At 34.6% G+C, this 25,592-nt stretch overlaps 4 protein-coding genes across 5 annotated transcripts; 2 read left to right on the top strand and 2 right to left on the bottom strand.

Annotated features, from left to right (window-relative positions):
* Nucleotides 1-1,765: 1,765 nt before the first annotated feature.
* LOC104097608 (uncharacterized) lies at nt 1,766-9,874 on the top strand. Of its 2 annotated transcripts, XM_009604204.3 has the most exons (14): nt 1,767-2,052; nt 2,595-2,997; nt 3,281-3,692; nt 3,814-4,459; nt 4,764-4,804; nt 5,271-5,339; nt 6,348-6,448; nt 6,575-6,653; nt 6,871-6,969; nt 7,088-7,156; nt 7,280-7,329; nt 7,452-7,533; nt 7,908-8,002; nt 9,337-9,874. In XM_009604204.3, the coding sequence occupies exons 2-14, from the start codon at nt 2,672-2,674 to the stop codon at nt 9,461-9,463; spliced, it is 2,196 nt and encodes a 731-aa protein (XP_009602499.1). In that variant the 5' UTR covers nt 1,767-2,052; nt 2,595-2,671; the 3' UTR covers nt 9,464-9,874. The 2 variants fall into 2 exon arrangements, with proteins under 2 accessions (XP_009602491.1, XP_009602499.1); XM_009604196.3 differs by having other exon boundaries at nt 1,766-2,997.
* A 618-nt stretch (nt 9,875-10,492) lies between these two features.
* On the bottom strand, nt 10,493-15,301 carry LOC104097600 (uncharacterized). Its single transcript, XM_009604185.4, has 4 exons — nt 15,090-15,301; nt 14,902-14,957; nt 10,775-10,841; nt 10,493-10,695 (listed from the first exon to the last, which is right to left on the bottom strand). Exons 1-4 carry the CDS (start codon nt 15,213-15,215, stop codon nt 10,615-10,617), a joined length of 330 nt encoding a protein of 109 aa, XP_009602480.1. The 5' UTR covers nt 15,216-15,301; the 3' UTR covers nt 10,493-10,614.
* Nucleotides 15,302-16,423: 1,122 nt separating this feature from the next.
* LOC104097584 (probable pectinesterase 67) lies at nt 16,424-20,712 on the bottom strand. The gene is made up of 5 exons (XM_009604170.3): nt 20,352-20,712; nt 19,594-19,756; nt 18,772-18,981; nt 18,026-18,273; nt 16,424-16,935 (listed from the first exon to the last, which is right to left on the bottom strand). The coding sequence occupies exons 1-5, from the start codon at nt 20,600-20,602 to the stop codon at nt 16,782-16,784; spliced, it is 1,026 nt and encodes a 341-aa protein (XP_009602465.1). The 5' UTR covers nt 20,603-20,712; the 3' UTR covers nt 16,424-16,781.
* Nucleotides 20,713-22,012: 1,300 nt separating this feature from the next.
* Nucleotides 22,013-25,592, top strand: LOC104097573 (putative ubiquitin-conjugating enzyme E2 38). The gene is made up of 2 exons (XM_009604162.4): nt 22,013-22,683; nt 24,203-25,592. Exons 1-2 carry the CDS (start codon nt 22,668-22,670, stop codon nt 25,201-25,203), a joined length of 1,017 nt encoding a protein of 338 aa, XP_009602457.1. The 5' UTR covers nt 22,013-22,667; the 3' UTR covers nt 25,204-25,592.

Below are 25,592 nucleotides of genomic sequence, written 5' to 3'. Positions count from 1 at the left end.
ATCTTCACAAGATAAGAGTGAGGTAAGGTTTGCGTATATACTACCCTCCCCATACCCCACTTGTGAGATTATATCGGATATGTTGTTGTTGTTGTTGCCGCGCAAAGCTCATTCAAGGAGGAAACGTTCTCTATAAAAAAAATAATAATAATTCACCCTCACGATTTGAATCGAAAATCTCAAATTAAGAGTGGACGGATCATACCCGTCCAATAACAAATATCTTTTGTGGTATAAGTTTTATGATCTTATCCAACCTTTGACATAACTTTTAAGAACTTTGTTGAACTATCAAAGCTTTATCCATCTACTCAGCTTAACACTTCTATTATTTTCTTTGCTTTTCTTTTTTTTTTTCCCATTTTAATATACAAAAATTGCCATTGCCGTGGGCAGAAACAATAATTTGGGAATTAGGTGCCCTCTACGTAATCAAATTAAATCAAATTAAATGTACATTCATAAAGGACAACTCTTGTTGGACTTAGCTTTATTTAAATTATTATATGAGGACTTTATATTTGCTTAGAGATATTTTGGGGGGTCTATTTCCTTTTTTTTTTTAATTTATAAATATTTGTCCTCTTAACATGAGTGAGAGCCTTAGCGTAACTGGTAAAGTTGTTTCCATGTGATCAGGAGGTCACGGGTTCAAGCCGTGAAAATAGCCTCCTGCAGAAATGCAGGGTAAGACTGCGTACAATAGACCCTTATGGTCCGATCTTTCCATAGACCCCGCGCATAGTGGAAGTTTAGTTCACATGATTGCCTTTTGTTTTTGCATTGGTATGTTCTAATAAAAAATAACACTATTGCATTAAAAAGAATACTTTTTCCATCCTAATTTTTTTATTAATATTTGACTAGATACATTCAAGAAAGAAATAAAAACTTTAATGCTAAGATAAATACACATAACCTAAAATTCATTTCAATGAGATCCATAAGAAATATATCAATTATTATAAAAGTATAGTAAAGTAAAAATGTTAAAATAGACATTTTAATTTTCAAATATCAAAAATATCAATATGTACATGGAAAATGCTAAAAGGTCAGCAAAGTCTATGTTGAGATGAATAAAATATTTTCTTTTAATAAACCTCAAGGCCACAAATTTAAATTAATCGAATGCTGATGACACCCGATTAAAACTAAAAAAAGGAAAAGAAAAGGTTAAAGTGGTAGAAATAAAAAATAGCTAGATTTATACAAGTGGTAATTGAAAAATAGTCACAGTTTTAAAAGTAATCGAAATTTAGCCACTTTTTATGTAAAGATAAATCTGAACGAAAATACTGTTCAAAATTCGAAAAATATTCCAACATAATATACTGTTAGTTCATACACAAGTGCTCCAATCTCTAGTATATTATGCTGGAACTTTTCGCGTGTTAGAGTATACTGGAAATTCATACACATGTAAACCAATCTCCAGTATATTATGCTGGACCGGTCCGTATTGTATCAAAATAGTAGCTATTTTTCAATGACTTTATAAACGCTGTTTATTTTTAAATTACCAATCCGAAAATTAGCAATGGCATGTCATTTTTACGGCAAAAGAACAAAAACAAAAAAAGAAGTAAGTACTAATTTTCACGCACATAGTTCTATCGTGAACATCCTCCACCATATAAGGTCCAAATATTATCATTATCATTGGTTGTTGTGGCGCGTTAATCAAACGCTCGTCATTTGAGAGTAGGATTAAGATCACTCGGTGGTCATAGCTATAAACAAAAATTCTGTAACTCAGTTGAAGGAAGAGAGAGAAAAAGAAGGCAATGAAAGAACAAAGAAAGGAGAGAGAAAGTAAGAAGAGAGAGAACGAGCTGAAAAGGGTCGTTTCTTGAGCTCAAAGGGTGTCCATTTATGTGCATTTTTCAGCTAGAAATGAACTCCAAGTTTGTTGATTTTTTATTTCTATATGATTACATAGAAAAAAATATAGTTGGGTTTTAGTGCAATTAGTCATAGATCCATACATAGAAAGTAAGAAGAGAGAGAGAGAGAGAGAGAGCTGAAAAGTTGGTGTCTTGAACCATAAGGGTAAGATTTTTGTGCATTTTAGCAAGAAATGAGCTCCAATTTTGCAAATATTGATTTTCTTATGGCTATATAGAAACAGTTATATAGTGGGGTATCAAGACAATTAGTCATAGGTCCATACCTAGAGAGAGAGAGAGAGAGAGATGAAAAAGTGGCTTCTTGCAAATTTCATCTACAAAATGAACTTGCAAATTTGCATATATTGATTTCTGTATGGGGTAGCTGTGCAATTAGTCATAGATCCATACATAGAAAATAAAGTGTGTGTAAGAGAGAGAGCTGAAAAATGTGGTTTCTTGAACACAAAGGGCAACCATTTTATTCATTTTCAACAAGAAATGCACTTCAAGTTTGCAGATATTGATTTGTATATGGCTATTTAGACATATATATAGTGGGCGTCAGTGAAATTAGTCATAGATAAATCCTTTTGGTTTCTTTTGTTTTTTTTGTTTTTAGTATCCTATTGGTTCTTTAATCTGAAGTTGGTGTTTGATCAATCTTGGAATCTTGGATTGAAATGGATAGTAATAATAATACAGCATCAGCTCAAGGACCAACACCACCAGCTGAGGAGCTGTTAAAGAAGATTAAAGAACTGGAGGCAGGTCATGCCCAGATGAAGCAGGAGATATCTAAGCTCATGATTTCTGATGATCAGAGATCACATAGACAAAGGTCCCACTCTATCTCCCCACAGCGGCCGCCTCGTCTTAGGGGTGGTGGTGGCTTTGATGGTGGTACTGCTATGTGGAAAAGGGGTTCAACCTCTTTCCGCCATTCGTCACCATTGCAAAGAGAGAGTAGTAGTAAAGGTGAGAGAGACAATGGTAATGGTGGAAGCTCTGCTGCAGTGAAATTTACTGATAGACAGTATTTGAATATATTACAGTCAATGGGACAAGCAGTGCATATATTTGATCTCAATGGTCATATAATTTACTGGTGAGTAATTGAAATGTACTTCTTATCTTTTGCCTTTTTATTTTTCCTTTCGTTCGTTAAGACTTGAGTGAGAAAAGAAGTAGGGTTGGAGAGATTGAGCTTGTGTCCTGTGATTATCTGAGTTGACTTCTTAGTTGGCTAGTCCATCGTTGCAGTATTGACCACTAGAAACTTTGTGTAAATAGGTAAGAACATTTTATTTGGCCTTAGACTTTGATTGGTGTTTGTCATGTTTGTTTAGTGTTATCAATATAGGAATGTAATTTGAGTCTTTGTTGCACAGGAATCGAACCGCTGAAAAACTATATGGTTATTCTGCTGCAGAAGCTCTTGGACAAGATCTCATTGAGCTCCTAACAGATGCTCAGGATCACGATATTGCTAATAACATTGTATACCGAGTGCTAAGGGGCGAAAGTTGGACTGGACAGTTTCCAGTTAAGAATAAGAGAGGGGATAGATTCGTAGTCGTTGCTACCGATACCCCTTTTTATGATGATGATGGTACATTGCTCGGTGTTATTTGTGTATCGAGTGATATGCGGCCTTTTCAAGAAACAGGTCTTGCATCGATGGGAGTGACGCAGTTGGAAGCTGATACAAGATTTAGAGCCAGAACCCTTGCTTCTTCCAAACTTGGAAGTGATCCCCAGCAGCCTCTGCAAGTTTCAATCGCCTCCAAAATATCTAATTTGGTTAGTACTGTCTTTGTTTGGTTAGTTGCCTGGTTTTCTTTTGCTTTCATTTGGTTTCCTTTACTATCTGTATGGTGTATACAAGGGTCGAATATGCTGACATGTCGAAACCTCATAATAGGCCTCAAAGGTGAGCAACAAGGTTAAGTCAAAAATAAAGACAGGAGAGAGCATCGTGCTTCGTGAAGGTGGAAGTGGAGATAGTCATTATTCTGACCATGCATTTTCTGAGGCTGCTCTCTCAGTCTCAGATCACAGGGAGGATGCAAACTCAAGTGGAGCAAGTACGCCTAGGGGAGATGTTCACCCTTCTCCTTTTGGAGTATTCTCTGATCTTTCAAGAGATTCTGGGGATGAGGGTGAGGGCAAACAAGGGATTTCTAAGATCATCACCTTGAAGGCAGAGGCGTGGATGGCGAGGAAGAGCTTATCATGGCCATGGAAAGGCAACGAGCAAGAAGCGTCAGAAGCAAGGACTACACGATTTGTATGGCCTTGGCTAAACAATGACCAAGACAATGAGTTGAATCGCAGTAACAGTTATAATGCATTGAAACCAGAGAATCAGTTTATTGATACTAACCGGACAACCACCAATGAAGCTACTGGATCCTGGTCGTCTTCATTTAATGTCAACAGCACAAGCAGCGTTAGTAGCTTTGGAAGCACCAGCAGTAATGCTGTCAATAAGGTGGACATGGATACTGACAGTCTGGACTACGAAATCTTGTGGGAGGACTTAACAATTGGAGAACATATTGGAGAAGGTATGCTGAATTCCTTTTACAGGTGAATTGTCAAAAACAAGTCTATCAGTTATTCCAAACTTGATCATAGAATCTTTTGGTATCAGGCAAGGATATAATTTACTTTAAATTTCTATTTTCCAGCCATTATAGATGCTTCTGTTGTGCACAATAACCAGAAGTTAGTAGTCAACTGCACACGTTAATTTCACAACGAATAATCCATACCAGCTTTATAGCTATGATATTCTTATGTATTTGACAATTTTTATCGCCTTCTCTTTTACTTCTTCATTCTCACTTCCTTTTAACTGTGTTTCTCTAGGTTCTTGTGGAACTGTTTATCATGGGCTGTGGTATGGATCGGTATGTTCTTTGCCTCTTCTTTTGTTACTGTTTTTTCTTTGCCAAGAGTTTTTGGCCTCTGCCGTTCATTAAATTTCCCGCAGAAAGAATCTTATAAGCAATAATTTGTAAGTATTTCTAAACATACTACAATGTTGATTAGATGTCATTGTATAACATATCGTTTGTTCAAATATACATTTGTAAGTATCATTTGCTCCGGAAGCCTATGCCTATAGCCTGAAACACAAGGGCTAAATTCTGGCTTCTTGGTCCTCTCATATGGATGATGTCGAAGTATAAAATTTCTCTAAGCCAGTATTAGTGTTGTATATTACATGAGGTTCCTCATACACTGTTACTACTAGCTATTTTTCTAGAGGGAACACCCAGATAAAAGGTGACTGCCCTGGTTCTCCTGTGTACCCAGATGATGTCTGTATGCCTTACCTTATCCAGAAAGCATAATGATATCTTTGTTGTGTAGGATGTCGCTGTTAAAGTATTTTCCAAGCAAGAATATTCTGATGAAGTGATATATTCTTTCAAACAGGAGGTTAGTTTGTTTCTCATAAATATGTCATTAAATGCTTTCTTTTTTTCCCTGATCGAGTATTGTTTCTCCATAGAACTTTAAACTATATGACAGTCACAATGATGGACTTTCCGGTTATTTCACCTCTAATGAGGTCTTGGATTCTGGTAATGATGATGATATGAGTTGAGATTAAAGAAAGAATTGAGGATTCATATCGCCGACCCCAACTTGTTTGGGACTGAGTCATAGTTGTTGTTGTTGTAATGAGGTGTTGGATGCAGTGAACCAAGGTCGAACTCACCATTAATGCATTGTCATTATATGCCTTGAATTGTTGAAGAGGACAAAACAGGAAGATACTCACCGAGCACTAAGAAGAGCTTTTTGTTTGCTCTTCATCAATGAGATTTCTGGAAAATTTGAACTATTTTAGTGTATGAACCAGTTGGTGCAGCACTAATGCGAACAGAAATCTGCGATGAGAGCTAAATGTGTCTAAAAACAATACTGTCTTCCTAGCTCATTAGAACTGTCACAATTTATGTGAAACTAAGTCTATACTAGCACGGCAAGAGTAGTACGTTAAAAAGTGGTAAAATTATTTGTTAAATGCTAATAGAGAATCAAAGTCCTTCACCCCCCTGCCATTACGCTCCACATCACTTTTGAAGCCCTATGCACTTAAACAAGGTATACTGATTGGGAGCTGTCTGTCTTGGAGTTGTCTTGCTTGGGTCTTGGTTTGTCTGTAGAATCATATCATCCATTAGTCTGAGTGTATCTTTTGCATTCTATTAATTTCGATCAACTTCCACTTGGAGTTCCTCCTTGCTTTCTGATTTTGTATTAGAGGATAATTGCCGCAGAAAATAGTTCTACAATGAGAGGGCTCATCCATACTTCGTCTTGGGAAAGGTTCTTGTGCCTAATATTAGTGCATGGAGACTTAAGTTTAATGCTTTTTTCACTTTCTAATTAGTACAATGAAAGCATCTCTGACGGCCTTGTGCTTACATTCTTTTGAAGGTTTCCCTTATGAAACGACTTCGACATCCAAATATTCTTCTTTTCATGGGTGCAGTAACTTCACCTGAACGCCTCTGCATTGTCACAGAGTTCCTGCCACGGTAAATCCTCTTCCTTCTTCGTACTGTGAATAACCTGTTCAAGTTGTTTTGCTCCTACTCCTTGTGACTGCATCAGTCTTGTTCGTGTGTAACTGATAAACCATTTCACGTTTTCCGTTATTGCAGGGGAAGTTTGTTCAGGCTATTACAGAGGAATTCATCCAAATTAGAATGGAGACGACGGGTCCATATGGCTTTAGACATAGTAAGTTCCTAGGAGATCTGTAATACCAGTTATATTAACTATTACCAAGAGTAGCATCCATTATTTTTAGCGGATTTGCCCATATCCTTTTCCTTTTTATTTTTTTGTTTGTCTTTTTTCCTTCATGTGTGACTGATCATCTAATTCTTTGTATTAGTACTATAATATTTTGTCTCTTAGGTTAACTATCATGTTTCTGTTTTGCTGCTTCTTTCAGGCTCGTGGTGTGAACTATCTTCATCATCTTAATCCTCCTATAGTTCATCGCGACTTGAAGTCTTCAAATCTTCTTGTGGACAAGAACTGGACTGTTAAGGTTTGGCTTCAGTTCATTTAACTGTCATTTCTTTCTCTTTCTTACCAATCTCCTGAATGTCTATTACTACAGAGTTTTTAGTACTTTGAAAAAATTCTCACCATGGAAATATCAATAGGTTGGGGACTTTGGTCTGTCACGTCTTAAACATGAAACATATCTAGCAACAAAGACGGGTAAAGGAACGGTATTCAGCTTGAACTCAGGAACTCTCTTTCTTACTGTATCAATATGAACTATTTTAGTTCACCTATTACGTTGTTTGAACTTCAACCGACTTATATCACTTTCTACCTTAATTCTCCTGCAGCCTCAGTGGATGGCTCCAGAAGTTCTTCGCAATGAACCTGCAGATGAGAAGTATGTGATCTATGAATATATATATATATATATATATATATATATATATATATATATATGCATTTTTATGCAGATTCCTGAGTATTTTGATGATATCGATCCTTCTTTGGATGTGCATTTAGGTCTGATGTATACAGTTTTGGAGTGATTCTATGGGAGCTTGCCACTGAAAAAATCCCTTGGGATAGCCTCAACTCAATGCAGGTATTTTCTCATCTTCCTGAGATCTCACTTGGATACATTCCATAATATTCGGTTATCTGGATTCTGGCTCAAGTTGATGAAAAGCAGTGGCATACCAGGAATTATCATAAGCGGTGTCAACAGTTGAAAAAGTGAACAAATGAATATTTTACTATTACAGCAAGCGTGTCATTTTTATATTTGTACCCAATATTTTTATTTTTCTTATTATCTATACATACATATTTACAAAAAAGATTTGACGAAGACAAGGTGCCTACGCCCCTGGTGAAGAGGGCCCCGCTCCTTATGCATACGAAAAGTAAAAGATAAAAATGGATAATTTTTCATCATATTATGGTACATAAAGAACAACTTTTTGGAGTTGATTGCAGGTGGTTGGAGCTGTAGGATTCATGAATCAGCGGTTAGATATCCCGAAGAATGTTAATCCACAATGGGCTTCTATAATTGAGAGCTGTTGGCATAGGTTTGCATCTTTGTTCATTCTGCCATCATAATTTGTTTTGTTGAAGAAAATAGCTGGTTAATGTTGTGTTCACATTATTCTCCGTTTTCATTGTGCCGGGCCTTATTTACTGGGGTTATTGTTATTGCTTTTCATGTATTTTCCGGTTCTTATGATGCTATCATTATTTCTTGGTTTTCTGTTGATGGTACTGATATAGTGTTTCTTTTCATCGTCTTGAGCCGAGGGTCTTTCGGAAACCTCTCTACCCCTCGGGTAGGGGTAAGGTCTGCGTACACAGTATACACTATCCTTCCCAAACCCCACTTGTGGGATTTTACTGGGTTGTTGTTGTTGAAACAATTAGCCTTATGATGAATATATTGTCATGTCAAAAATGTGTGCCGAAGATTATGAATTATTCTTATTATCGGAAGGAAAGCGATAATCTAAACACATTAGATAGCGCATAAATCGTAAAACGAGAACTTGTTCTTCGTGAAGCGGAAGCGAAAATCTGAAACGAACCGCGGCTAGAATCATTGGTCGGTAGTGGTTGTCACAGTGTGTTGGAGCAACCCCTATTCCACAGTCTAAACCCTACTCTCACTTTAGGAGAAGACTAAGCGTAGGAAAATACTGTATTATGTATTTCTAGAAGTATACCATATGTGTACTTATATAGGGATAGCTAGGGCTACAGTAATTATTAAAATTACTGGGCTTTGACCTAGTGGGCCCTAAGAGCACCCCTTATAGGTGGACTCTATTTCCTACATTATCTTATGGAGAACTTAAGTTATAACGGAATAGTCCTTAGCAAACCAGACTGATGTCCGGGACATTGAAGTTTTTAATATGGTTAGGGATGAAACCATTTTAGGAAAAGGAGGTTGGAGTCCAATGCATTTTATTTAGAAGTGACGAATAAGTGTTATTGGCTGAATATGATTCTCTTGACTAAATTTTTGGGTAAGCTTATCCAATGACTTGATCAATTTGGCTGCAATCATTAATTTTTTTCTATTACTACGGCGTTGGGGTCAGCTTGTGCAGCTCGACTATTTCCGACTACCTGCCACCCTCCACCAGCACAGGGTGGTACTTTACCTACCAAACTTAGTCTAGGAAGAAATAACATACTTTTTTTTGTTTATACTGGAATTTGAACCCTTATCTCTCATGGTCTTCACCTACTTCGTTAGATGCCACGTCACTCCCTTGGATGCGGCAACCATTTTGCTTTTAGTCACGTTAACTTCACTCATCATTTGAACTGAACTGCTATCTTACTGATAAAAAAAAGCATCTTTTCAACTGAGCTGATAACGACCTTACTGTTTTGTCCAACTCAGTGAGCCACAGTGCCGACCTTCATTTCAAGAACTAGTGGAGAAACTTAAGGATTTGCAGAGGCAGTATATTATTCAGGCGCAGACAGCACGTAACGCTGGAGGAGATAGCAGCCAGAAGGAACAGTAAATACATTTGTGCTCGAGTTTCATCTGATGATTACTAGCAGATGCATTGCTAACTCTTCAAAGTTTTATGGCTGTCGCATGAAAGTTTGTCACAGTACACAAATGGCTTGTGTTGTCGGATCCTAATTTCAGAGTAAAAAATGACAGGATGGCTGTTACTAATTACAGGGAAGTCTGGTAGAGAAAAAGCAGCTGCTCTTTATTGGATTAGTCGAGTCAGTCGGTAACTACATGAGTCTAACATGATTCTGTTTGATGGATTCACAGTTTGCATCGTTAAATATTTTGTGGTGAAGTGAATTCGGCTTGAAATCATTGTGGGTTTTATATGGTTAAGGCATTCAAATACTTGTATATTGAGTGAAAAATTAGTGTTCAAGGTAGCAAGTCTTAGAAGTTGTTGATTTTCTGATCTTGTTGTTGCTCCTTTGACCTTCGCGTAGTTGGTAAAGTTGCCGCTATGTGACCAGGAGGTCACGTGTTCAAGTCGTGAAAATAACTTCTTGTAGAAATGACTGGTAAGGCTACGTACAATACACCCTTGTTCCCTGGACCCTACGCATAGCGGAAGCCTAGTGCATGTTGCTCCTTTGAATGCAACCTTTAATTTAGTTTGTCTAGGGGACACCACACAAGGCAGTGGTCAACTAAGTGATGGCACTATTTTTAAGGCTCCATTGAAGTTAAACGAGGTTGAATCTGTAACAAAGACCCTCGTCATCCAAGTACCAACCTAAAGCATTTGGGGCTTCAGTATACGTTTTCTGTTTTTTTTTTACCTGCTACCTTACACCAGTACAAGCACCGACTAAATCTGAATGCAAAAAGTCCTCCAAGCATTATTTTGGTCTGCTGGAATTTTTACTTAATTTCCCATGATATTGACCTACATTATTGATCCCATGGTATTTCACATATACTTCACAACATTTCAGCGTAGTTCTATTCCAAAAGCTGAATATGGAATGGAAAAAGGGCAACCTTAGCTATCAAGTCCTAAGATAACCAAGATTTCCCTCAAACTAGCTCACACGTTTAATTTTTCACTTAAGTATTAGGAATGACCAATCGACGTAGCATAAACATTTGATAGTCTCTTTGTTAATACATTTCAGAATGAAAACAAAAATTTCTCTTATCTTTTGCATTACATTAATTCAGCAAATGCCTTATTGCAGCTACAGCATCACCTTTATGCTCTCTCAAAGTCCTTTCAGCAACCTTCTTGTCAACCTATTCCACAATTAAAACAACATGAGACTCAAAATAAACCAAAAAGAAACAATAGGTGTAGATGTAAGAGGAAACCAACCTCTAGTTCATTTGCAATTATATCAATATCAGCAGCATTGATCTTAACAGCAGCTAGTTCCTTTTCCCTGTAATAAACACAAATTCTTGATGTCATCTAGTTTATCAAGGACTATGAGACTTCACAAGTAGGGGCGGATTTACATTGAGTAAAGTGACACCGCTTCCACATGACACCGCTTCGTCGGGAAAATTTAACTAAATATATATATCGAAATAATATCTGAGCAGTTAAAAGTGATAAAAAGTAATAGATGACACCACTTGACAAACTCATCCTTTTGGTCCAGCAGGATAGATGCCAGCTTATATCATGGATGTTAGGGATCGATCTTCTGTGCTGTGTTTTTCTTTTAGCAAATTAATTTAATTAATTTCTGAACTGGTTCAGCTTTACTTTTTGGCTTCAATATTTTTTTCTTTTTTCTTTCCTTCTTTGTCTTAAATATTTTTTTCCTTCTTTGCCTTTCTTTTTGAACATTAATGTCAATTACATTAATACTTCTAAATTGCCTTTATTATATGATCTTGTTTCAATGATTTATTTATGTGTCTATTTATTTAGATACGACACCACTTACGAACAATCTTGCACAAGGCACTGTTCACAAGAAGCATTAGAGACACTATCAGAATAGGAAAAAGACGCTGAAATAGATTCAAATGCTAAGTCACATATGGAAAGGTAATATCGATGTTAATATGACTTCATAAAAAATTATTGCTGTTTATATGAATGTCATATACTGGTGTCTAATATGTTTTTTTTTTTCTTTGCGGATCTGAGAGACAATGGACTAAATCTTAGTGGATCGTGGCAGCAGTTCCACTCTACTGTTCTGCCACTCTATCAATTTCAGTTTGAGCATCGTACTTGAAACAAATGAACTCATATTCACTATTTTGTTATTTCCATGATTGAGTAGTAGCTCTTCATTTCCCTCCAATGCACGTATTATAAGTATGAGAAGACATCTCAAACAAATTCACTTATTTATTTTGGATTAAGTCAATGTCCCTTGCACATATCAACTAAGTCCATGTGAAAAAACTTGTGGACTTCAAACTCATCTAGGTGGTTTGGTCATGTTAGGAGGAGGAGCACAGACGCCTCAGTGAGGAGGTGTGAGAGGTTGACATTGGAGGGCCTACGGAAAGGTAGGCCAAAGAGAAGTGGGGAGAGGTGATAAGGCAAGACATGGCGCAGCTTCAGCTGACCGAGGACATGACCCTTGATAGGAAGGTATGGAGATCGAAGATTAGGATAGTAGAGTAGGTAGTCTAGAGTGTTCATAACAGTAGTATTGGCACACAGTCTCGCTTTATGTTGGTAGTAGGTTAACCGTTGTTTTTTTTATTGTTGATCACCTTACTGTCTTGTTGTTTTTATTCTGCTTTTATATGGCTTTTTGGTACTGTCCCTTCTTGTCTATATTTTCATTAATGTGGTGCTTATATTTTTCTGAGCCAAGGGTCTATTGGAAACAACCTCTCTATCCTCACAAGATAAGGGTAAGGTTTGCGTACACACTACCCTCCCCAGACCTCTACAGCGTGGGATAATACTGGGTATGTTGTTATTGTTGTTGTTGACCTTTAAATATTGAACTATCACTATAGTAATCTTAAATTTTTTAGGTTTCTTAATTGTAGGTTTACAAGACTTTTTCACACAATTCAAGATGCATATACTTAAAACTTGATATTATCGTTCACTGGTTTTTTTTATTACGATTTGTGCAATTGATATTTTGATGCGGCAGATTTAGGTACCAAACAATCATGTCCTCGTGTCCAATGGACATGATTTATTCGAGATCAATTGTTGGGTTCAACTTTCAATTAAACGTATCAATTTTTTAATAATAGCAACTCGGATGAAGTCGAAATATACGTATTTGATTTTACCACCTGTTAATATTAAATGAAGATTTTTTCTTTTGAATAACATTGTAATTACAATCAATTTTGGGAGTTCCAAAGAAAACCCATTCAAGATGGGACTCAATTCTTTAACTTAACCAAAAATAGTAACGCTAAAAGTTTCAAAGCAATATTTCTGTTGGGACTGATTTCCTTCCGTTATGTAACCACTAATTAAAACATAAAGTTCCGAAGTCAAACTTTATTTTTGTACGGGCTAACTTAAGCAACGAGTAACTAAAACTACTAAGCTCTAAAGTAAAAACATTTTGTAGTGGAATTTAAAATACACAATTTCTTTCCTTTTTCTATTTGAACTATAATCCTTTTACGAGTCATGTATTTATTTATTTGGTGTAAATATTCAATAAAATAAATTCTTACCTAATTTTATATTGGTATTTCATTACCAAATTACTTCATTATATTTTCTTGTGTGTTTCTTCTCTATGAATACTAATATCTGGTACACCATTTCCTACAACTGACATTAGTGTTTCATCATAATGGAACATTCATGCGTCATAAGAGAACATACACGAAAATATTTATTTACAAAGAAGTACTTATTAGGTAATAAAGATACGAATTAGTACATATAATATCTAGCATAACTTAATAATATTTATCTCTGTTTTAAAAGGTGTTTCTGGGGCGAGCCCTGGGGCGAAGTGTACCAAAAACGCATCGGGACGATGCTGTGGGGCGAAACTCTCAAGAGGTGTACGCCCGGGCGTTCGGGGCGCGTTCTTTTAGTAAGGAGTAAGCCCCAGAGACTTTTTCAAATTAAAACAAAATTTATTGAATTAGTCCTTCATATAATACCCAAATTCTCAAAAGTCAGTTTGGTAATTACTCAAAAGGTTTAAAAAGGAACTCAAATGTATTAAATTTAAAAGTAAAGAACTTTTTTATTGATTTAAGCCTTATTCATGGTTTTTCCAATTTTTTATCTTGTCCGCTAGTATGCTAATATCTCCCAAAAGCAACGAATATTTAATTTTTTTTACAAATACAAAGAGAACTACATTTTTCTTCATAGCAACAAATTCAAAGTTCAAATTGCAGGTTAATCATCCTTTTTGTTCTTCCATATAGAAAACTTTATTCTTTTAGACTCAAATTACTTGTACTTGTAAGTAGCGTATAATAGATTGTTTTGATTAGTTTTTTTGTGGGGATGGAACACACATATATATAGTTTTCTTCAATTTTTATGCAATTTTACCTGTTTATAAATATTAACTGTCATTATATTATTTTATAAAATATTAAAAATTAAATACCTTTGGGGCTTACGCCCCGCCGAGGCATATATAAAACGCCCCGCCTTACGCCCACGCCTTTTAAAACACTGATATTTATAGGCTCATACGATGTCAAGTCATTTCGATTTCAAGTATATATATTTGAATGTAATAACATTTTTTCATTATTGCATTTTCTTCCACATTAATTGTTACATTTATATAAATAATATCTTCATAAATTTAATTTATTTTTCCACACGAATAACTAAGGCAAGATTTTGATACACTGAATATGTACGTACAATTGATAACGTGCAAAGCACGTTCATAGAAACTAATATTTAAAAAAAAGAGGAAATAACTTATGAATTTACTTCAAAGTTCAAATGATGTGATTCTTGTATTTGTTTCTGAGTGATAGAAACTATCTAAGACTTAAGAGTCAAACCCATCCACCAACTTTCCAACTACCAAGATTTGAAAAGGCTATAGCCTAATTATTAGCGCATCAATTTTAAAATATAATTTACATGGTTATAATCTATATAAGAGATACTACAAATGAGAAATTTCTAAAATTAAAAATATTTGAAACAGCCATTGTTAATGAAAAAAAAACTATTTGACTCTCCAAATTGTAATTCTCAAGATTCTCTCATTCTTTAGCACAAGTAACTAACCTTATCCTAAATTACACACCCATCCAACCCCTATCCCCCAAAAAAAAAGAAAGAAGAAAAGCAGATCTCATCCTAAAGAACAGCTTCCTTATTGATTCCATAGTTAATAATTCGTGAAATTTTGTGAAAATTCAAAAGCAGAGTGATCCATCAAAAGTGTACATTATGGTTAATTTAAAGTTAAATATACTTAATCAGATATGAGGACTAAAATAAATAAAAAATCAATATTTCAGGGACTAAAAGTGAAAATTTCCCTTAATTAGTGAACAAACCTCATCCTCATAGCTTGAAGATCAGCTTCTTTGGATGCATAAATTGAAGCCATAGCCTAAAGGCACATTTTTTCAGAATTAAAATATAGCCAAAAAATGTCAATAAATACATAAATAGATATACTGAAGCAAATTCGAAATTGCATCTATTCGAGTAAAAAATGAATTTTGATGTGAAAAAATGTTACCGTTTGAACACGAGAGGAATCGAGCTGACGATCTTCGACATGGTCAGTGAGCTTATCTAAGGCTTTGCTTTGCTGCTGCAAATCCTTTGAGTCCACCATCTCTAGCGCTTCATCTCCAGCTTCCATTTTTACTTTTTTTTTGCTTTGCCTTTCAGATTCTGTTTCAGTTTTGTAGAGTGGAGAAGAAAGTGTTTCCCATTGTAATTGGAGCCCTAAGAATTTGTTATTCCTTGGGCCGGATCTGGTATTTGGGCTTTGAAAAGGTTCTTTTGGACTATTGTTGAACTTTGAGGTGTAATACTAAAACATTTGCAAAAATAGGATATTTTGAGAGTTTACGTTTAAATTGTGGCCATGATTTTATAAAGTTTTGCAGATATATGACCAAGTGGCATAAGGGAGAAATTCAAAAATAACCATATTTTCAAGTGGTTATTCAAAAATAACCACAGTTTTCAAAAGTAATCGAAATTTAACCACTATTCATGTAAAGATAAATCTGAACGAAAACACTATTCAAAATCCGAAAAATACTCCAGCATAATATACTGGAACTCCAGCATAATATACTGGAGTTCCAGTATAATATACCGGCCCAGCATAATATGCTGGAAGTTCATATACAGGTGCTCCAATCTCTAGTATATTATGCTAGAACTTTCCGCGTGTTGGAGCTCCAGCATAATATGCTGGATTCATACACAGGTACACCGATCTCCAGTATATTATGTTGGAACTTTCTGTGTTGCAAAAAAATAGCGACTATTTTTCAATGACTTTGCAAACGCTGACTATTTTTGAATGGTCAGTCCGAAAACTGACTAACCCGTGCTATTTTTACGTGGCATAAACACACTATCAAAATCTACTTAAACATGGTACAAACTTAAATGGTAGCCTAAAATGATCCTATTTGTGCAAATCTTCATGCAATACTTAACTCATGATTGCTTCAATAGAAGCTTATTAGAAGTTACTCTTCGATTTCATTTTATATAATAGTATTTGGCTTGATATAAATTTTTATTTATAGATAATATGAGTTATACTATAGAAGAATGTATTAAAGTAATACCCCATTTGTTTAATTTATATATTAACATACATATAATAAATTGTTGTAAAATCCTCGACTTATCAAAGAGTTTCAATCATACTAAATAAAAATACTAGAATTTATTATATACATTGAAGCAATACATTGCAATTTTACCTTATCATTGCAATTTTACCTTATAGAATAGGTTATCAAGTTATCATATCATGTTTATATGAGCATGTCTGTCAGTTATATGCTAAACCTGATAATGTAAAAATTGTATAAACCGCCCGTATATCGAACTTAAACTCATGTATATCACTATATAATAAACATGACTAATCCTTTTATACAAAATTAATGAGCTTCTTTTTCCATTTTTCCTAATCGAATACTTAGTTATTGGAGCTAGGGTGTTTACACAAACTAAAAAGGCATCCCGATGTACTAAGCTCTCGCTATGCGCGGGATCCGGGGAAAGACCGCACAACAAGAGTCTATTGTACGCTAACTATTTCAATAAATTAAAGGTTCAGCTAGAGACATCATAAAACACAACTACAAGATGCACTTCAAAGCTGGAATCCGTTTTTGTGTAGTTTGAGGTGATCCGAAAACCCGTGTTGTCAAACTTCTGTATTAAATGATCAATTTTACAGCCAAGCTGGAAGCCATTCCTTGCCTTGGATGAAATCTACGGAGAGGAATGGCATGGCTTCTTTGTCATTCAGTTGCTTTGACCATGGGGCACGACCTTCTGTACCAGACCCTGGTCCATAGCACTTGTATTCAGCATGATATAAATTCCTGCACCAAATTACATTATTAGAATTAGTCGGGTTCAGAATTTAAATTCTTATCATTAAATTTAAAAAAATTATAGGTTCAAAATTTAATATTTATTAAAATTTTAGTAAACTTTTACATATATTTATTCTTCATGTCAAGAAACTGAGTTCAGTTGAATCCAACAAAACCAGACTATATATATTTGCCTCTAGTTAGTATAATTGGGTATTAAGTACCACTATCTCAAATGTTTTATTCAAATAATGTGTTCCAACTTATTTGTTGGTAAAGTTGCTGCCATGTGATCAGGAGGTCACGGGTTCGAGCCGTGAAAATAGCCTCTTGCAGAAATATAGGGTAAGACTGCGTACGATATACACTTTTATTCCGGCTCTTTCCCAGACCCAGCGCATAGCGGGCGGAAGCTTAGAGCACCGGACTGCCCTTTAATGTGTTCTAACTTAGCAAAAGCATATAAGACTTAGGTTTCAGGACGAGAGAATCTTATAACACGAGCGGGGGTGTATCCAACTCTTTGGTACTGAGTTCATCTGAACCCACTTCTTTCGACATGAAACATCAATTTAGGTGTAAAAATTACTAAAATTACAATAAATAGTTGATATGAACACATGACTTTAACAAGATAATGAGTTCAATGCTAAAAATCTTAATGGTTGAACCCATAAAGTTTAAATCCTGGATCCGCTTCTGAATAGGAACGATAGTAACCGATCAAGCCATTAAACTTTAGTCGTCATTTTGTTCAAAATGGATGCAAGCAGAATCAAGGAAGGAGAGCCTTGGCGTAACTGATAAAGTTGCTACCATGTGACCAGGAGGTCATAGGTTCGAGCCGTGGAAACAAGCTCTTGCATAAATGCAGGGTAAGACTGCGTACAATATATAGACTCTTATAGTCCGACCCTTCTCTTGACCCCGCGTATAGCGATAGCTTAGTGCACCGGACCAGATGCAAGCGAAATCAACAGGCCACTACATTAACGGCTCATAAATTATATATGTTCGTCCGTGACCAAGTAAGTCTAATTAGAGCTTATTAATGTATTTAATTTTTTTTATTTAAGATATGAAAAGTTTGTCTTACTTTGTTGATCCTGGAGAGCTCCAATTAGTCCAACCTTGAGGTACAATTGTCTTAGACAAATAAGTATGTGCAAAAATGACCCTGGAATAAGCCCCTTTGGCTCTTCCTAAGTACACACCTCCAATTCCATATACTTTTCCTTCTACAAACACAAAACCACTGTTTTCTTTGGCACTATATCTACTTTGTGCTGTCACAGAACCATGAATCTCTACTCTTCTATCTGCAATTACAAATATCTCACAGCTCTGCAACAAAAAAAAAAAAAAAGTAGATACATTTAAATCTCTATGAGAATTATAAATTAATAACTTGGTAAAAATAGTAAGTAACGTACGATCCCAGGTGATAAACATCTCACGATTTTTCTCAAAAGGCCTCGTACTACAAAGAGAATTTCACACCTTATATGTAGCTTCCCAATTTTTTTAGCTACCAATATGAGACTTTGTTCACACACCCAACAATAATTATTTTTAACCAAAAAAAAGAAGGAAAAAACTCGATCAAATCTACATTTATGGGTAGTTGTTCAGCATCTTTTTTCACCATTGTATTTTAACTGATTTCAATTTCTACACTGATAAACTGTCCTTAGAAAAGAATATTTGTAGGTCATCTAAAAGATAATTATAAATAAGTTACTTCTTGCAATAGTTTAAAATTTAATAATGTAATAATTAGTTATACTGTAAATATATATAAGTTAATAATTTGTGAGCATAAAGCAAAGGTTGTAAACTCACATGAAATAAAGATTGGCCACGGCCAAAAATGAAGTCTATGGAACCTTGAATGTAACAATCATCATAATAGTGTCTGCCTTTATAGTCAAAGAGAGTGTTGTGAGAACTCAAAAATGCACAATGATAGAAGGCAACTTTGTCTGCTCCCACCAAAGCTGCTACTGATGACTTGTTTTGTGAGGTAGAAGTTACACCATTAAGTGCTTGATTCTAGCCAAAGATCAAGTTCATAATAAACAAGATTAGAAAAACTTTCAAAAAATGTTAATGTAACAACACATTTATATTTTAGACAAGTTACGTTACGTAGGCTGCTTATATCACAACCCTTGGAGTGCGAACTTTTTTCGAACCTTGCATGAACGTGGGATATTTCGTGCACCGGACTGCCCTAGGCAGATATATGTATTTGATACGATGAAAGTCATTTTTCAGTAAAATAGGGTATTAAGCATGGTTGCCAAACATGTTTTTCCTTTTCTTTTCTAAAGATAACATTTTCAATCAAAAGAGATGTAAAATAACTTCCCTCGCTTATGGACGGAAGCTATTTTCCTTACAACAATTTTTAACTTTTAATTTCGTATTTCTTGCTTCAACCGGGACTTAGCTGGCCATTATTATCAAATTTTTGTTAGTACGCAAAATTTTCATTATAACACTATGTGATTTGCTAATATTTTTATCAATCTCTAATATTTTCTATAAATAAAATGACTTTCATCGTATCAAACATACAATAAGCTTAATGTTTAATATAGTAGTATGATGGCAAAAAAAATTGAAGAATATAATATGAGGATGGATAGGAAATTATTATACCTTGAAGCTAATGCCAAAGGCAACGAAATTAGGAGCTTCAACTCTGAAAGTAGCAGACTTGGAGTTGTCTGTGGAACTTTCTGCCCATACTATGGATGTTCTTCCTTTTCCATTGCCTCTCATGAAAATGTATGGCTTCTTTAGAGGTACATGAACTTTTTCTCTGCAAAAATATATAAAACACAATCTCAAACAAATTGATCCCTAGTTTTATATTTATGTTTTAATATGATAATCAAGGGACAAGTTTCTTTCGTTTTCTTTTAGACATTTACTAGTTATAAATGTACGAAGGTGAGCTTTAGAACAACGATAAAGTTATTTTCGTGTAACCTATATCAGGGGTTCGAGTCGTGAAATCAGCCACTAGTGCTTGTATTAGAGTAGGCTGTCTACATAATGCCCCCTTAGGGTGCAGCCCTTCCCTGCACCATGCGTAAACGCAGAATACTTCGTGCACCGAACTATCAATGTATGAAGAACATAAAGCAATTTTATGCTTCAAGGTGTCGCATAGCGATTAATAAAGTGAGCAAAAATTATGAAATACCCAAGGGTTCAAATACCACATAAAAGTAATGTGATAAATTTATCATACGTACAAAGTTAGGTAGACATATTTATTCTTTGTTCGTACCGATAAAAGGTACATAAGTATTCGGTGAAAAAATCGAGGTGTGCGTAAGCTTATAAGATACTACGACTAAAGAAAAAAAAATATTTAGCGCAATTTTCTTGCAGTGAATTAACCAATATACCTATAGGTCCCTTTTCTGACATGGATAATAATCCAATCAGAATTCCCATCTGGAACTGAATTAATTGCAGCTTGAACAGATTTAAAATTCCCTTGGCCATTAACATCTACTATTATTGTACGATTGGTGTCAATCTTCTCTGTCAAAAGAGGAGAATCAATCACATTTTTCACAGACAAACCATGAACAAAATCCAAGCAAATGAAAAATATAACAAGGAAAATGGCCCAAATTGCAACGTTAATATTCATCTTAAAGAATGTTGAAGAATTTTGAAAGGAAGATAAAGGAAAATTGTCAATAGTACATAGTTAATTTCTAAGTTTACTTCATTTCCTAAGTAGATTGGATAAGATTAAGATTAAAGATTGAAGATTGTTGGAATTTGCTAATTTGGCGCATTAAAACTGGTAAAACTTAATTTTTTCTATCTATGTTAGAGGACCTCCAAAGGATTCTTTTGTGGTTGAGATGAAATTGTATAGCACTATGCAAGTTGGAATTTTTGATGGTTATTATTGTTTGTAATTTTAACTGCCTATATAACTTTTTCATTAAAAAAATCAATCATTTTATCCTTACATTTTTTTCTCTTTCATTTTATACTTTAACATACTAACTACATCCATATAAAAGAAAACAATAGTAAATGTTTTGTGTATATAGTGAAAAGTCTTGAGATCTTAATTAATTAACTAGAAGTCAAGTGCTCAGCAACAATTGAATTTAAATTGTGCAATGGTATTCCCTTTTACCGAATAAAACTATTAAAAATAAAACTGATATATATACAACGTACATAAGTAAATCTACTTTTATCCCTTAACAACTAATTTTTGAAGTTTTAGTACTATTATAATATTCAACTTGATCAATTTTTTGAAGTTTTCTCTTTTCTACTAGGACTAGGATATATGTTGAAGCACAAGTACAAAAAATATGTATGTTACATTTTATGACGTGCATAATTTTAAAAAAAAACATTAAAGTAAACCTATTATAACGCGACTTTAAATTTCTTTACAACTAGAGGTAGACTCACGATTTGAATGTGGCGGGAGCACATGAGTGAACAACTCAACCAATATTCCCATCAGACATCAGACTTTTCATCTTAAAGGTTCGAAGCAAAATAAATGACCGTTCTCAATATATATTCACTTATATATTCAGAATCTTTGCCGAAATTAACGGATTTCGGTGACCCCTCTTCTACAAGCATAAGTTTGCCTCTATTTACAAGTCTAAATTGAAACACTACATCGATATCACTTGCACAAATTTTGCGTATGTAGCTAAATATACATGCGATTATGTTATTAAATTTTGCGTATGCCACTAGATATACTTGTGATTATATGATTAAATTTTGCGTACGCCACTAGATATACATGTGATTATATGATTAAATTTTGCGTACGCCACTATATATATATATATATATATATATATATATATATATGTGTGTGTGTGTGTGTGATTATGTGATTCTAATCCATGCTCATTGAATGTGCACATTTTGAGTACAAAGATAAAGTGTGTGATTTTGGTCAAGCTCAACTTACACGGCACTCCATAACCATATTTGTTTTAAGCTTTTGCTTCTTAAAAGACTCGCAAATTCTCAACAATTGCTAAAAATCATTTAGAAATCTAAAGAAGGCAATAAAAAGGTAAATGTTTGATTTCTTTAAATAATGACGAAGAATTATGGAGAGACTTGTCAATGAAGCAAGTCCAATACTTCCTTTTTTGCCTTTTCTTTTGCTCCACTTTTTCCTTTTCCATTATTTTTCCCCTTTTTGAGGGCCAAAATGAGAGTCTAAAATTAGAATGATAAGACACTATACTTAAGAGCCCTTTGGTTTAAGGTCTTAGGTGTGTTATTTTTGTACAAATATTTGGGATTAAATTTATTCCGTATTTGGTTGTAAGTATTAGTTAAATTAATATTTTTTTTATACCATAATTTTGGCATAATTTATCTCAAATAAAAGGTGGGATAAGTTATTCAGGTTTTAATTGTAATTTTAATCCCAAAATTATAATTTTGGAATAAGGTTTTGAACCAAACAATCCCTAATACTTTGACTCGTAGTAGAGTTTTATGTGTACTAGGATTTCTAAGCTACACGATATTTTACCTAGAAGAACAAGAACTCTTTATGGGGATGGAACACGATAATTAAATAATAACTCATATTAACTCATTAATACTTTTCAATTATCAGTCTTTAATATCGGATTACTGAAGAAGAATAAGAAGAGAAAGAAGTTTGACGAGGCTTTAATTTGCGTGTAATAAAAAAAACAAGCATGGCTTCTGCTTCAGGTACCTTTTCTTTTCTCTTTTACCAGAGTTTTTTTTATTTTTAGTATCACATTCAAAGCTCAATCAACTATCCATTAAGTGTCGGCTTGGAGCCTTGGGAACAGAAAAACTCTGGATTAGTCGGGCTCAATGCGGATGACAACATGTGGATAGCCAAAAAAAATATATGTCTCAATTTCAAACTAATTGGGGTCGATATGATTCCTCTATATTTGTTTGTAAGACATAAACATAGTAATATTCACCTTTAACAAGAGGTCTCGGTTCGAGCCAAAATAGAAAAATATCCTAGTAGAGTGTTTCCTCTTTAATGAGAACGTGGCGCGCATCTAAATTAGTCGGAACTCCAACATGGGCATTGGACACCGGGTGGTAAATAAAAAGAATTTATGTAAATCCTGTTTTCGCAGCACTCTTTTTTACAAGAAGTTTTCTTTTCTTTGTTGTTTGTGGAGAAATATTTGTAGCGGATTTTTCTATTAGAGTATTTCTTGTTCAATTATAGAGAGGCTCGGTTATAATAGAGTGAATAGATATGTCTTTTCTTTCTTTAATGGATATAAATAAGATGCCTTTTTTGTTTTAGTAATGGGAGTGATATTTTTGTATTTCCTGATTCTTAGATTTTTATTACTACCTAATTTATTTATGATTCGATTTTATTATTATCTTGTTGTTGCTACTTTCTCTATACTGTTGTGATTATGCATACAAGTTTAAAGGCGAGGGTCTATCAGAAATAACTAGAGGCGGATCCAGGATTTTAAGACGATGGGTGCACCAGAGGCGGATGCAAGGCATGTGTACCGGGTTCAACTGAACCCATTACTTTTAGCGTGGATCATAAATTTATGTGGAAATATTTTATTAATATTGCAATATATAACAATATGAACCCATAACTTTAAAAATACAATGTTTTCAATGCTAAAAACATTAGAGATTATACCCACTCTTGGGTGCATTAGTATATCTAGAATTTACATTTGACGGATTTAATTTTAGACTTTTACCATGAATCACTACACTTCTGAAATTGTAGGTTCAAAATTATTATTCTTTTTGATTCGTGCCGAAAATAAGACCGTCCGAAGTAAGATTTAAACCGCTAATTTTACTTGTAAAGGTGCACCCAGTAATTTCGTACCATATGAGTATTTAAGCATGAGCACACATACATATATTTAAGTAATTTTAACGAAATATAACATTGTTATACATGGTTTAAGAAGAGGAGCATGAGTTCACGTGAAACCATACCCCTTAACCTAGATACGGTCTTGTAAAAAGCCTTTCTACCTGCACAAAGGTAGGGGTAAAGCTGCCTACTTACTACCCTCCCAGACCCCACTTGTGAGATTACACTGAATTTGTTGTTGTAGCCTTTTTTTTGTTTTGTAAGCCAGATTGATATGCTTTGCTTTTGAAAAACTCTGTTTGTGCTCATGTTACAATATGTTGGTAATAAATGATTTCTGTTATCCCAATTGATTTTCTAATCCTAGTATTTGTTAAGCAGGTGAGGGGCAAAAGATCCAGTTCCCACATTTTGATGTAGTTTCAGATGAATCAGACCACTACTACCTCAAAACAAACCAATCCAAAAAGGCAAAAAATAGTTTCAAAGATGCAAACACTTCTACCTGCAGAAGCATTATGAAAGAATGGAAAATCCTTGAGAAAAATCTCCCTGAATCCATTTATGTTCGCGCTTATGAGTTGCGAATGGATCTGCTTCGAGCAGTGATTATCGGTGCTCCTGGAACTCCTTACCACGACGGACTCTTCTTCTTTGATATCGTGTTTCCTTCAGATTACCCGAGGCATCCTCCCAAAGTTTACTATCTGTCTCGCGGCTATCATATGAATCCTAATCTTTATACTAATGGAACAGTTTGTTTGAGTCTTATTAATACTTGGAATGGTAGCAATCAGGAAATGTGGACACCTACAAAATCATCAATCCTTCAGCTTCTCGTTTCGATTCAGGGGCTAGTACTCAATTCCAAACCTTACTTCAACGAGCCTGGACACGAAAAATATAACACGTCTGAGAGTTGGAAGAATACTTCTTTAGCTTACAATGAGAAAGTGTTCATTTTGTCTTGCAAGACAATTTTATGTCATATTCGTACGCCTCCAAAGAATTTTGAAGCCTTTGTCTATGAGCATTTTCGCGAACGCTGTGAATTCATATTGGCAGCTGTTAATGCTTATAGTGATGGCAAAGCAATTGTTGGTTATTATCAAGGAGATAACCAGACATCGTCTCGAGTTAATGTGTCTGCTGAGTTTCAGAGAAATTCAAAGAAAATGTATGCTGATTTACAAAAAGCTTTCAAGAAGTTTAGTATTTCAAGTCCAAATCAGGTGGAGATCAAACCAAAGGAACCAGCTAAGAAGAAGAAAAGGAAAAATGAAGAAAACTCAAGTGGTCTAAAGCCAAAAGTAGCAAAGGAAAAACCTAAAGGTGGAATTATGCAGAAAGTAGTAGGCTTTATAAAGCACATTTTTGAATGAGAGAATTAGTTTTATGTTCTTACATTTCAATATGCTGGAAATATTTTGCACCAAATGGAACATTGACTTAGATTTAGTTGTCATTGTCTGTCTTATACTCAAGATTTACCTTGTTTTTGGTACATTATTGGTTATGAAGTCTGAGTTTGTGTTGTTTTCCTAGTTATTTTCTTTCCTTGATAGAGAATTTCTTGCCTCTCAGCCACCCAAAACCAGGTATCTGTATTTAGACTTTTAACTATGTAGTGGCTGAGATCAGTGACGTACCCAGAATTTTATTTGTGTAAGCGTTGTGGATATATTATCTGCCATTCGGTTTGAATATATGAGTTTAGGTCAAGGGTTGTGGGGGTTTTAAAGCTTTTAATCTTATTCTAAATTGACGTTTA

Source organism: Nicotiana tomentosiformis, chromosome 12 (assembly GCF_000390325.3).
Source record: "Nicotiana tomentosiformis chromosome 12, ASM39032v3, whole genome shotgun sequence".
In the NCBI taxonomy this organism is placed as follows: domain Eukaryota; kingdom Viridiplantae; phylum Streptophyta; class Magnoliopsida; order Solanales; family Solanaceae; genus Nicotiana; species Nicotiana tomentosiformis.
Note: the sequence above shows the minus strand (reverse complement) of the source record. Positions and strands in the feature narration are given on the sequence as shown.